This window comes from Hippocampus comes, unplaced genomic scaffold (assembly GCF_001891065.2).
Source record: "Hippocampus comes isolate QL1 unplaced genomic scaffold, H_comes_QL1_v1.1 scaffold7, whole genome shotgun sequence".
NCBI classification, from domain to species: domain Eukaryota; kingdom Metazoa; phylum Chordata; class Actinopteri; order Syngnathiformes; family Syngnathidae; genus Hippocampus; species Hippocampus comes.
Genome location: NW_017842060.1, coordinates 6504036 through 6517119, shown reverse-complemented (window position 1 = coordinate 6517119; position 13084 = coordinate 6504036). Strand labels below are relative to the sequence as shown.

At 42.6% G+C, this 13084-nt stretch overlaps 3 protein-coding genes across 8 annotated transcripts in view; 2 read left to right on the top strand and 1 right to left on the bottom strand.

The window, feature by feature from the left end:
• The first annotated feature begins 547 nt into the window (after nucleotides 1-547).
• On the top strand, nucleotides 548-4487 carry LOC109511505 (T-cell ecto-ADP-ribosyltransferase 1-like). Of its 5 annotated transcripts, none has more exons than XM_019862656.1 (5): nucleotides 549-763; nucleotides 1179-1222; nucleotides 1408-1480; nucleotides 2973-3649; nucleotides 4036-4487. In XM_019862656.1, exons 3-5 carry the CDS (start codon nucleotides 1427-1429, stop codon nucleotides 4112-4114), a joined length of 810 nt encoding a protein of 269 aa, XP_019718215.1. In that variant the 5' UTR covers nucleotides 549-763; nucleotides 1179-1222; nucleotides 1408-1426; the 3' UTR covers nucleotides 4115-4487. The 5 variants fall into 5 exon arrangements, with proteins under 5 accessions (XP_019718216.1, XP_019718215.1, XP_019718214.1 ...); XM_019862655.1 differs by having other exon boundaries at nucleotides 1179-1257; XM_019862653.1 differs by having other exon boundaries at nucleotides 1129-1222.
• A 530-nt stretch (nucleotides 4488-5017) lies between these two features.
• On the bottom strand, nucleotides 5018-9284 carry LOC109511504 (neuromedin-K receptor-like). The gene is given in 5 exon segments (XM_019862651.1): nucleotides 5018-5553; nucleotides 5556-5705; nucleotides 7204-7354; nucleotides 7450-7638; nucleotides 8781-9284. Coding segments are annotated over 5 exon segments (1158 nt in total). The 5' UTR covers nucleotides 9158-9284; the 3' UTR covers nucleotides 5018-5262.
• A 3315-nt stretch (nucleotides 9285-12599) lies between these two features.
• LOC109511486 (N-acyl-aromatic-L-amino acid amidohydrolase (carboxylate-forming) B-like) overlaps nucleotides 12600-13084 on the top strand; it is a 6957-nt gene continuing 6472 nt past the window's right edge. Inside the window, exons 1-2 of one of the 2 annotated variants that reach the window (XM_019862628.1) lie at nucleotides 12600-12773; nucleotides 12862-13009. The gene's annotated coding sequence lies outside the window, so the exon portion shown is untranslated. The remainder of the gene's footprint in view (nucleotides 12774-12861; nucleotides 13010-13084) is intronic. The other variant, XM_019862627.1, reaches the window with a different exon arrangement.

The following is a 13084-nucleotide window of genomic DNA, read 5'->3' as shown; positions in this document are numbered from 1 at the left end:
AAAAAAAATGTTTTTGCGCTGGTACCAAATCTTCCCTGGTTTTTGAATTTTTGAATAGAAGCACCATGGTCGACTGGTTAGCACATCCGCCTTCCAATACAGAGGTGCAGGGTTCGATTCTGAGCCTATGTGGGTTTTCTATCGTTACTCTGGTTTCCCCCCATATTCCCAAAAACATGAATGATAGGTTAATTGGACACTTTATGTTGTCAACCGGTGTGAGTGTGAATGGTTGTTTGTCTATGTGTGCCCTGATATTGGCTGGCAACCAGTTCAGGGTGTGCCCAGCCTATTGCCTGGTGACAGCTGGGAGAGGCTCCAGCACGCCCGCGACCCTTGTGAGGATAAGCGGATCAGAAAATGGATAATTCGGATAATCGATGGACATTAACATTCTCAAAACTAACCTAAAAATTTAGAATAAGAAAAATAACAAAATATTACACATGTAAAATAATGAAATGTAAAGCATGGGAAAAAAAAGTAGCAAATATATACTGTACATGCTTGCATGTGAAGGCGATGGGATGTTCTGAATCCAGCCGTGACCCCGCTCCTCCCACACACAGAAAAGTCGGACGTCAAAGTGCACAAAATGTGAAGCCCAGCAGGGCCTGTGTACTTTGCTGCCGTAGCCACAGAAGGAAGGAAGTGTACTGGAGGTCAGGAGACAAAAATTCTCAAAAGGAGGAATCGTGCCGTTGTCAGGGTTCATCTTGAGGGAAACGTTGAAAAAAAACCCAACATTCTCCAGTCCCATCAGGTGAGTGCAGAGAGTCAAAAGTTTAATTTTTTTTTCTGTTGCATTGACTGCGAATGATTTTGGGAGAATAGGTGCAATGTTGCTGCTAGAATAAGGGCAAGTGGCCAGTGTAAATATTTAGCACTAAGAATAAAATGAAAAGAAAAGTACATACATAAAGTCAAAGATATACCTGCAAAGGCAAGACAGAAAAGTGTGAAATAGTAGTTCACTTTTTAGTGCAGGTCGCCATTGTTGGCATAAACCAGTAGCTGCAGCAAGAGACATAACTGCTCCCAATGGCATGTTATTTCCTTCCACAGGAAAGGAAAAAGGAGTTGCCTCGGGTGATAATTTTGTTTTTCACTTCCACACTGTTTTTGCAGAGTGCCTCCCACACCCTATGCCTCCAGCCTTTTTTTTTTTTTTACCCTAGATGGACTTGATTTTGTAATCCCGCACCCTTACGTTGTCACCGAGGTGAGCTTCTTTGCACATTTCTACCCATCCCTGCGGTAAGTGTACGCGAGCTGAGGTGATCAATGTGGCGGGATTCTGAAAGGAGCCGATAAGACTCGCCTGAGCTCACTTTGAAAGAATTTGAACAAAAAGTTGAGCGGACGATCACAGTTTCCAAAAAAAACACTTGGTCTTCTTTTCTGCAGACATTAAAAAGAAGAGAAGATGAGAGACGTGAAGAGAGAGTTCCTGCTGGCCTTTACGGTGCTCTACTGCACGGTAAGTTTCAGAAGAGGACATGCGTTGTGTTATGGTTGGACAAAGCGCAGAAAATACTCCTTCGAACACAGAAAGTGAAGCAAATCATTATGCTTCAATTTGTTTCTGGTAAACAAAAATGCATTTGAAAGTGCACTGTATATTGAAAGCATACTGATATCGGTTTACCGGTTAACTTATTCTATTGAGTTTCAGTTTCAAATAGTAAGCTTAGTATAAGTATGTTATGTAACTATGGTACAAAGATGTGAAAGTCGAGTGCACAAATTCATTTGCAAGTTAATACGAAGCGTGGGATCTTCATTTGATATTCCTCTGCCCGATGCTGTTTTAAAATCATGCAATATCAACTACTGGTAAATTTTTTTTTGAAAATCACAACAACTCAAGACAAATATAATAACATTCAAATAAAACAGTCTAATTTTATGTGGAAAAATTCCAACATAATTCTGATCACATTTTCGGAACATTACTTTTTTTGGGCGATTATTATGTTGCATTGTGATACAAGTGACTTGAATTTGCAAACTTTTCATGACACAGGGTTCCCACGGGTCCTTAAAGTTAATAAAAACCCATAAAAAGAAGTAAAATTATGTTCTTAATTGTCCTTAATTTTCAGGGAAAGCTTCGAAAATCAATAAAAATCCTTAAAAATTAACCCGAGGTGTTCATTTCATTTGTGTATGTCATTTTCTTCACCCTTCCAATTAATAATTTTGTCGGAAAATGCGCCTGGCGCCCTTCCCCTCAAACCCCGCTGTCAGGCTACATGCCTTCCTAGTTCCCGCTCTGCTTTTCCCGCCGTCTCCGATCACTTCCGATGATGATCACGTGATCACTTCGGGCCAATTTGACACACAGTATGTCAAATAAAGGGTGAGCTGATTGCCCTTAAAAATAAAGATGTGCCCTTTCTTTGGCAGCAATGATTTGAATACCAGCTCAGTGATATGTGGCTTTCTGCTCATTAAATCCACGTGAATCCCCTGCTGAATGGAGATAAAGTCCTTAAAAATGGCTAAATTCGCCCTCAAAAGTCCTTAGAAGATCCATAAATAAAAAGTAAGTGGAAGAGTGGGAACCCTGTGACATAAGCTTTAAACCAAATAACGTAAATGTGTCGCCTTAACAACAGACGAGTAGCTTCGTGCTAACACATAATGGAAAACCCCATTGGAATGCAAACGGTTAGCATCAACGGTCACTGTTTCCCCACCCTTTAAGTAACGGATAATTGAAGACGAATGATGGCACAACAAATGTACACAGATACTCACCGCTATGTGGTATTCTTTATCCTCTATGAAAAAAAAAAACAACAAATGTTACCGCAACTTACTTAACAGTCGTCGAAGAAGTTTATTCTCCTTAAAGTGTCCGCGTGACTATATTATACAGTAGTACCTGCCGGTGGCCAAGGCAGGCACACCAGGGCTAGCGGCACAATGAACGAAACATGAATGCTTATTTTCACTTCCCTTTCAAGGTGAGTGCAGTTAAACGACTGGACATGGCCCCGAACGCTGTGGACACCTTGTACGAGGGCTGCCGCAAAGACACCATGGAGAAATTAATCCGCTCTGATGTGCTGCAACAAGAGCTGAGCCAAGACATTAACTTCCAGAAAGCATGGAGCGAAAAGTGTTCCACGCTGCTCCCGGGAGGCGTGAAGGAACACACCGCCGCCCTCTTAGCCTTTGCTAACGGCGGCCAAGCGTTCAAGAAAGCCTTCAACGACGCGGTGGAGACCATGGGCGTCAACGTCAGCACCTACGAGGATCATTTCCACTATAAGTCCTTGCACTTCCTGCTCACGGACGCCATGAGCCTCGTGAAGCCGAAGACGTGTAAGAATGTTTACCGGATGTCTGAAATGGATTACGATGTGGAAAAAGGCGCTCGAGTGAGATTCGGACGATTCACCTCGGTCCAGTCGGATGTCTCCATGAAGGAAGATGTGGAGGATGGCGTCTATTTCAACATCACCACGTGCTTTTTTGTCACCCTGGAGGGTTTTTGCGGCCTCACGGAGGACCTCGCCATCTTGTCCCCCGCCGAGGAGTTCACGGTGGAGGACGTCAAGCAAGGAGGCAATGGCGACTACACTGAGATCATTCTGAAACACTCCAACCTGAAGGCTACTCACAAATGTTACATATCACGGTAAGGCCAGGAAAAGGCAGACACATTGCAATGAATGTACGGTTGGAACCTCGATTCAATGGACCCCAAGCCAACAAACAGAAAATAGCGTCTAGTCTACTGAAAGTCCCCTTTCTAAAGTACCGTATTTTTCGCACTAAAAGGCGCACTGCATTATGAGGCGCACCTTCAATGAATGGCCTATTTTGTAATTTTTTTCATATGTTGGACGCAGTGGATTATAAGGTGCAATCTACAATGCATCCACCAGATGTCCCTACGCTACTTCCGTTCAATTCGAGAGGCGTTGAACGGAAAGAAAGGAAGCATGAACTCTTGGTGCACAAACTTTGATGCGCATTGTTTCGAAAAAATACTGTACAATACTATATTTTGTGTGTTTGCAGGGCCCCAGCAGACAGCGCCCCCCTGTGGCTGGTGATGGTGCTTGTGTCCTTTTTCCTATTTGAGACGCTCCCCCGTTAGCATCTCAGCTCATGAAAGCTGAGATGCTAACGACCATGATGCCTGCGACGACGCACTGACTGCGAGGCAGGACAAATTCTAGACGCATCACTGTTTGCATTTGAGCACGACTAGCACTAGTATGTTTAGGATTCTTTGCTTTTTGTGCGCTAAAATGTATGATTGCTTTTAAGAACTGTATCAATGTAACTGACAGACTGTAATTAAAATGTTTGGTTTTGATTGCTATGATCAGAAGTATCTGTTTACTAATATGCTTGTCGGTTTTCATGTACTGTCGGCCTGCACGTTTTTTGTTAATTTTGCGATTGTGATTTAATACGCAATTTTTTTTTTCAAGATCTGGTTTCCATGTATTTTTTTTTTTCAACAAAAAAACAAGCAATAAAGGAATCTGTATTACAATAAACAATATCAGATTTATTATCAAGAAATGTTTTGGCCTCATATGTTAGGCTTACGCTCCAATACAGTAAAGGCAAATGAACACTGAATTAATATGAAAGACGGTTAGCTACTCCAATTACATCTGATAACTTGGTAAACAATTTGACTTGCAATCTTTAGGCGTTCACAATGACAGCCTCACAAAATTCTACCAAAAGTTTTGCGTAAACCTTAGTCAGTAAATCATATGCAAACTTACAACAATAATGCAAACGAATCTGTGGCTTTATCCCACCAAACTTTCATGTTTCACGAAATAATATGCACTTGTATAGAGACCCAATGCTGACATCTGTTGGCCATAGTTAGTGCTATTTTTTTTAAAGAGCTGTACAGTACATTACAATCTTTGTGATCAAACCAGAGATGGCCTCAACTCTGTATGTTCCCATAAAAAAAAATATATATATACATTTTAAAAAACAGTTGACGGAAATTGACACTGACGGCGCTCATCGTTGTGATTACAACTTTTTGTCTTGAAATAAAGTCAACTTTCTTCTCAAAACATTGCAACTTTTCCCCCTCAAAAAAGATAAACTCGTTATTGTAGAATCACTTTCTTGAAAATGAGCAAATTTTTTTTTTAGTCCCACGGCATTTAGGTAGTTGGCGTTAGGATTATGACAGGGATTTGGGGAAATATTTCTCCTCTGGACCCAAAAAGTTTGACAAGTGACAGACTGTAGCGTACCATAACCCTAACCTCCTTTGTGATCAGCCTGCGTTTTAGACTTGGACCTACGTGTATTTCCATGTGAGCACACACTCTTGTCCTTGCTCAGGATGCTGGTGTCCACGTGTGATAGAGTGCACATGCTGCTTTGGCGGCCCGGGCGGCGCCGTCTGTTCTGGAGCTCCAGCTCGTCGTAGCTGGTCACCCGGATGAATGGACACCAGCGGAAAACACGCTTGAAGCCGGCTCGAAACCTGATCCAAGATCCACACCCCAATCCATTTCTTTTCCCGGCTTCAGTAAGCTTCCGAATGTGATCATGGCCAGCCACAGCACTGCCAAGTAGATCTGCTGGATGGACTTCCACTTACTCAGACCTTTGTTGAGGCCCGTCACCATGAAGTAGACGTGATAAGGCAGCCAGCAGAGGGCGAAGGTCACCACCACAACCATCATCATCTTCACGATCTGCGGTGAGGGACGAGGGGGAAGGAAATTCAGCTGAGATGATATCGCCCTCATTGATGACATCGTCCTAATATCTTGAATGTTCATACCACTCTGTTGTATTTCTGTACCTTCACCTCCTTAAGGCATCATCCACCTTTCAATAGCCACAGTAAAACCGGAAAAAGTGATGAAGCACTTGACCTGTAAGTTCCTCTGCAAGGGGCAGATGAGACCAAGCAAAAACGCCCTCAAGCTCAACATGGATGACGCATCTCCACCCTGAATGGAAGCCCCGACACATTATGCCAGCTTTGTTTCCCCGACATGTCCCGAAAACGCTTTAATCTTTCCCGGGTTCCATTTCGACAGCTAATTGCGCCTTTGATGGCGTTTGTCTTCAGTGTTGAGCTTGAAACTATTGCACCTGTCTCCCTTTCTATTTGTGGGCGTTGCTCGAAAACGTTTGTGGTGTCAATTAGGGCCGTTCCTTATGTTCCGACCGGCATGAAAGATGAGTTAGCCTCAAATGAATGCAAGGAAATGCATTTGTTTTTTCCAGTGAATGTTTCTGCAATGAAACTGCCTGCCAGGTTACCTTGTGGCATTTGTTATTATTTATGAATAAAATTGTTCCCGTTTGGCATTAATCCTGCTGCTGTCTAGATAGACTCTTACATCACGGCACCTGCAATTGTCCTTAATCCTCATAGCAGCCTCACTCTGTGCACAACCACTGAGGGATGTCAACCGTTCGAGTTCACTCATGTTGGTGCAGACAAGAAGTGACTAGCATTGACAAGGATTTTCCATCAGATCTGTTTGTCACTGCGCAGACTTGAGCAAAAATAATTCCCACAAAAACTTTGAAGGGAGGGCCAAGGGTCAAGAGGACCTCATAGAAGGGTGGTTGGTGCAAATCCCTTTATAGGCGCAGAGCCATAGGTTTTCATTTGTGTTCACATTTTTCTATTTTGACTGATACTAAAGGGAATAAAATAATCGAGATCTTCTGTACCGGAGAGATCTCCCAAAAAGTGCCTCATCAGAAGACTTGGTAGTTACCTAGTATATACAGATATTCAAGTCGGCTTTTCTTGACATTTTGTTTTTGCCTTCAACAGAGACCAGAAGATTTTGCGGCAGCACCAGCTGCGATTTAGTGTAACTGTAAATAAATGTTCCACATTGTCAGGAAAAGGCCGTTAGAACAGCTGAACGTCATGAATCAGAGGCACTTTAAATAGTGGCATTTGTGTGTCGATTCCCATTGTGCAAAGTTTTGAAATGATTTAGCTTGGTCTCCCTTTTTTATATCACAAAAACCTGGCATATTAAATGGAGTGCGGACTATTTGCACTTTATATTATTTTGATCACCTTCAAGTTCTTCCATGAAACGTTGTGGAGCATTAATTAATGTTTGGTCAGTGAATAAAAATGCCGAACAGATTTTTTTTTTTTTTTTCTGGTCAGAATACAAAGCAATGGAATAGGAGTTGCTAATACATTTACTGTACCTTCCTTTTTGCCCGCAGCTGTCCATGATAGTTATCCGATGTGTCTCCTGGGATTTCACCTCCCCAAAGGGTTACACCGATGATGGAGTAAGTGATGGCCATCACCAGTAAGGGCACCACATAGACCAGGACAGTCACGATGATGTGATACCTGCAAGGGCAGACACAAACACACAATGTTAGACGTTATTATTTACGCCAACAGCGAAAAGAATAATGCAGGAAGCTCGTTGCTCTTTGGCTCACATGAAGGGATCGTCTGCCATGCGGGGCCAGGCTACGTAGCACAGCGTCCTGCGGGGCAAGGCTCGAATTGTGGAAAAGTACCCGAGGGGGAAGGCCAAGATGACGGCCAGACTCCAGATGGTCGCGATCACAGCCAGTGTGGCTTTGGCGGACAGGCGAGGCTTTAGAGGATGGATGATGGCCATGTACCTGCATTCACAAGCAGAAACGAATTAATTTACTCCACTCATATGTCTGAGTTGATCCTCTAGGATTTTTCCCTTTCAGGTTTAGAAAAATACATGCACATTTTTGAACCTGGAAAAGGTACAGTATAAGCTGTTACATAAGGCCAGGGTCATTTGATTTAGATTCCACCTTGAGGGACACTACTGGATTTCTATGGGTTTAATTGAAATGGGATTTCATCAAACTAAATAACAATACCATGTCACATTTAGAGCAAGTATACATTTGAAGCAAAAAAAAAAAGTAGTAATAAAGTATTATAATTTCAGAAGTTGCGGTTTAGAATTTGGTCTCTTGCATGGACTACATTCAAATTTCATGTTTTTTTTTCCATGAATCTACACTACTGATCAGTCCACAGGAAGTTGCGGTTTAGAATTTGGTCTCTTGCATGGACCACATTCAAATTTCATGTTTTTTTCCATGAATCTACAATACTGTTTTTTTGTTGTTGTTGTTTTTATTTTTATAAACGATAATCGAAAGTGGCTGGCTCTCTTTGATTATGCAACGTTAACAGCTCAACAAACATCGATAATGTACTTTTTTGTGAAAAGTGATGGTTTTGGAGACAAGAAAATTGTGCATGACGCCAGCATTATTCTCCTTGCGTCGTGCGTTATTTCCACAATCCAAATACACGCTTCTTCGGTTAACTCGTAATTTTAAGGCAACAAACTGATAATTTTTAAGTGGGGCACTTCAACAACATACTTTGGCTGCTTTGGCTTTCCTGCATTTGACAAAAAAGAAATAAGAGTTTACAGAACTAATTGGCCCTTGTATTGTACCCCAACTTAAAAATATGAGTCAAAACATGCCAGCAAATTGTTTTGCAGCAAACAACTTGCTTGCTTTGTTGTGCTAACATTGTTGCTATAAATGTCAATTATTTATATTGTCACGTTGTTCTGACTAGCATGAGTGTTTTAGCCCCCCACCCCACCCTCCCCAAAATGAGGATGTAATTTTTACAATAAAATGGTTAAAAATAACAACAACAATAATACAGTACAGTACAATCTAATGTAATTTCAAAAACGTAAAACGTTGCCTCCACCTGAAAGCGCGTGATCGTGTCGGGTGCCGTCTATGTGCTGTACCTGTCAAGAGCAATGGCGGTCATGGTGTAAATGCTGGCGAACACCGCCGTGACCGGGAACAAGTTGTGGAACGTGCAATAGAGCGCCCCGAAGTACCACTCTCCGTGGGCTGCGTAGATGAAGTTGACGAGCGTGTTGAACGCGGCCGTGGACGCGTCGCACACCGCCAAGTTGAGCAGGAAACAGTTGGTGACGGTCCTCATCCGCTTGTGCGCCAAGATGATCCAGATGACCACCGCGTTGCCCAGCAGAGCCACGCCGAGGACGGCGCAGTAAGCCAGGGCCCACAGAGCCACTCGCCACGCCGGCTGCACGAACTGGTTAGCCGGGGGGCTTCGGCTGGACGCGGAGCCGTTCGGGTCGGAGCTGGAGGACATTCCTGCTGGAGGATGCTCACGCGAAGCTTCGGATAGACCACAAGTGCGGGGTCCTGATGCGGCCACTTAAATCACGTACACTTCAACCCCTCCCTCGGGATTGGGGTGGGAGGCTCGCACATTAAAATGATCATAATAATCGATAATCCGTCCATGTAATATATTTACAACCCCTGTAATTCAATTAACTCTCATTTACATTTGACGCACCAAAGAAGTCTGTTATTAACAAGACTGTCACATTTGCAGAATTCGCGATAGGACACGATAATGTGTGGGCCGTGCAAATCAGTCAAAATCCAGTAAAATGGCTCCAAGTCAGCTGGCACAGCCAGAATTGGTTGCCAGCCAATCGCAGGGCACACACAAGCGAACAACCATCCGCACTCACACCGAGGGACAATTTCGAGGGTTCAATCAGCCTTCCATGCTTGTTTTTAGAATGTGGGAGGAAACCGGAGCACCTGGAGAAAACCCACGCAGGCCCAAGGAGTACATGCAAACTCCACACAGGAAGGCCGGAGCCGGTATCGACCCCACGACCTCTGCCCTGTGAAGTCGACGTGCTAACCACTCGACCGCCGGGCCACCCGGCTTCTAACACGTTAGACTGAAATATGCGTTTCTGTGAGTTTGTTTTGTGCATTCAACCATCCCCACCCCAATCAAATTTTCCATTTTTGCAGTGCTGCATGTTCACATTCACACCACGTCAAATAGCACAATAACTGACAGCATAGACAAATGCACTGCTCGCATTGAGTGAAGAAAAAAAAAATCAAACACAAAAAAGGTCAAAAAGGGTGTTTTCCTCGCAGCGAGACCTCATTACCTGTTTTGGGCCACTCCCCAGCTCAAATGTCACCGTTCTGTCACCCTCCCCGCACCTCCTGCTCCCATCGCTAAAAAGGTTACGGCCTCTGAAGTTCATTCAAGGCATTCCCAATTCTTCCTCGATGTCACATGAATAAATCAGATGTCGTTTCATCTCAATGGGGGCGGCAGGGTGAGGACGTTTGAATGGCGTTGCATCATGCCGAGAGCTATTTCTACATTATTGGTGGCAAAATTAAAAAGTACATTTCTACAACCCCCTCCCAAAAAAATGAATAACAAGTAATTTGATCATTCACTGGCTGTCAATTATTTCTCTTTGTAAAGGCAGAAACTTTTAGAATACTACCGTAATGAGCGTCTGGTGCCATCTGCTGGTCGGATTGTGTGTGTAACTAAGTGTGCACATGCACGACCTTGTAAAATACAAAGCTAAGAGTGAGAATTGCTTTTTTAAATATACCGCTACGAGTAGTCTTTCTACAGCCAGCATACAAGGCTTCCACTTTCACAAATTAAAATGTAATTCTTCTCAATGGTCGGCACTCAGCAGACATGAATTTGCTTATTTTTGCACGCAAAAACGATACATCTTGCCTGGTAGAAAAAGCAAAAGAATTCAAATTGAATGTTGAGAATGAAACCCAATGTTTCTAAATTGTGTGATTCAATCCAGTCAATAATAAAAATGTACTTTTCATGGGTTTCAACTGGCCCAAATGGACACTTCGATGTTAAAAGTATATTACAAATATACTAAAAGAGTTCACGTTTGAAATGTCAAAATCAGGCAGAAATCCACACACGTCTGCTAAGATTCATTGCATCTGCACGAACATCGTGAAAATGGTTCTTAAAACAAAACAGAATGAGAGGAAAAAAACACGCGAAGAGGATGCAGATGGTCAGCAAGATTGTTTGACTGAAAACGATTATTTTGGTATAAAATATGCATTGTCAGTAGCACACATTTGAGTGTTTTTACAACAAAAAGAGAACCGCCCCCCCAAGAAAAAAAAAAACAATTGGCAAGTTTTCTTATCTCAGTACATGGCACAGCTTGTTGGGTGGGAAAAAAAAAAAAAAAAACCCCGAGGGTAAAATGAATTCAAATGAAACCGATTCGGAGAAAACGTTGCCTGTCACACTCACACACACACTTCCAGGCAAGCAGATTACAATCAAGTGACTACGCCAAGCGGATTACGACTCTAAACGGAGCAGCAGACTGGTCACAAGAGTTCGATTTGGTTTATGAGACATGATGAGGCTGTTGAAGGTTAACCTATGAGATTTTACATATATTCAATTCATTTGGGGTAGAAGCCCGAAAGATGAAAATTCCTGGAGTCCTACAATACAGTTTTTAACGAACAGTTTTACCAGGTGAATGTCTCACAAGTGACACAGCGCTTCAATCGCCGTCGTGTCACGCGAGGAATCAGCGTATCGTCACTGGAGATCATTTCAGCAAGTATCAAAAGGTGTGTTCTTTTCCCCCACTATATATTCGAAAAGTAAAACACCTTTCACGTTTCAACATTAACAAGTAAAACTGTGATTTTTTTTTTTTTAATCATTTGGGTTTTTTTGGGGGTTTATTTTAGGTGGTATGGGAGCTGGGGTCCATGATATAGCTTTAAGTTGTAATACCACCATCTGTCACTAGACGGCACACATCACTTAGTTGCATTTACACTACTGGCCAGTATGACAGCGAGTACAGGCTTAATAATCTTGTTGGAAATTTGGAACGACATGCACGACAAACATAGTCCCTGAATACTGTAAATATTTGACAGAGATCATTTTGGTGTTAAAATAAATAAATAAATACATTGCACAAAGTAAGTTCTTGTACTTAATGTTGAAAAAAAAATTCTTGATTGTTCAAAGCCTTTGTTGCGGAAGGCTGGATCTCTGAAACATGCATTGAACATGAAATGTATTAAAGATGCTCTGGTAGTCATTGATTCTATCCAAACAGCCATATTTTGACATGTATTTCGCCCACATTCAAAATGTCATTTTTGTCATACATCTGATTAGGAAGTGCCACCCACCATCAGCGCTGATGAAAAAAATGTGTGCGACCATTCCACCATTTAAGTTGCCCAACCCTGTTTTCAAACCATATTAAAATGTACAGCGAGTCCTTGATTTATGACGGAGCTCTGTTTCGATGGCAGCGAGGGACATTTAACTCAATTTTGAGTCAAAACGTTCCACTAACCTACAATAATGTAGTATTAAAGTCATAAATCCAGTACATACTTTGTGTGTGTGTGTGTGGGGGGGGGGTTGCAGGGGGACACTTTAAGGTCATAAATTGAACACGCCTTCTTGTGAAGGCTGATCTAAATTCTCTGCATGGAATGCAGTCTATAAATTGAGAACTCATAGTTTCTAATACCCCATGAAAAAGCCCCTGGGAATGCATACTTTTTGTACTTATTGCTTCAATGGAGTTATGTTTACACCCTGTCAAGTCATATCCGTAATTTATTATCAGAGCGGCTCCGACTGGTTTCAATAGGAGACGGTGAGCATGTACTTCCTCTTACATCACAAAGTGAAATGTGATCTGCGAGAGGAGGTCCTTCATAACCCACAAATGGGCGGACTGGATCAGAGAACTGTAACTGGGGCTGAGTCCCTGCTTGCTTTTTAACCAGCATGCAAACTCCTCTGAGACGTTAGTTGGCGGGGTATACGTAACACCGAAGATTAATCGGTCAACAAAACACTGCCGTTGGTTACGAAGCTGGGTGTTGGTACACAGGTAAGGCAAATATGGTGCGGGCTTGTATTATTATGTGCGACAGTCGAAAAAATAATAATTCTACTTAGGTTTTATGCCTGGTGTGCAGCAGGGCAGGGTGCTGTGTATTGCATTCTATACGGGTGTTCCCTAAGCAGCTGCAGTGCGTGTCAGCTGGATGGGGTCCAACTCAAAACACTCAAACGATTCCAGCAGTTGGAAGGAAGTTCGACTTGATGAATGCAGTCTATTAGGAGGTGTGTGTGTGTGTGTGGGGGGGGGGGGGGGTTTTTTTTTTTTTTTTTTTGGGGAGGGTCGTGAGATCAACTTTT

What these genes read in the sequence shown, in the direction of transcription:
- LOC109511505 (XM_019862657.1), top strand. Translation starts at nt 1,427, where the DNA reads ATGAGAGACGTGAAGAGAGAGTTCCTGCTGGCCTTTACGGTGCTCTAC. An exon ending in TTACGGTGCTCTACTGCACG is followed by an intron (nt 1,481 to 2,972) that starts GTAAGTTTCAGA and finishes TTCCCTTTCAAG; the next exon opens with GTGAGTGCAGTTAAACGACT. An exon ending in CACAAATGTTACATATCACG is followed by an intron (nt 3,650 to 4,035) that starts GTAAGGCCAGGA and finishes GTGTGTTTGCAG; the next exon opens with GGCCCCAGCAGACAGCGCCC.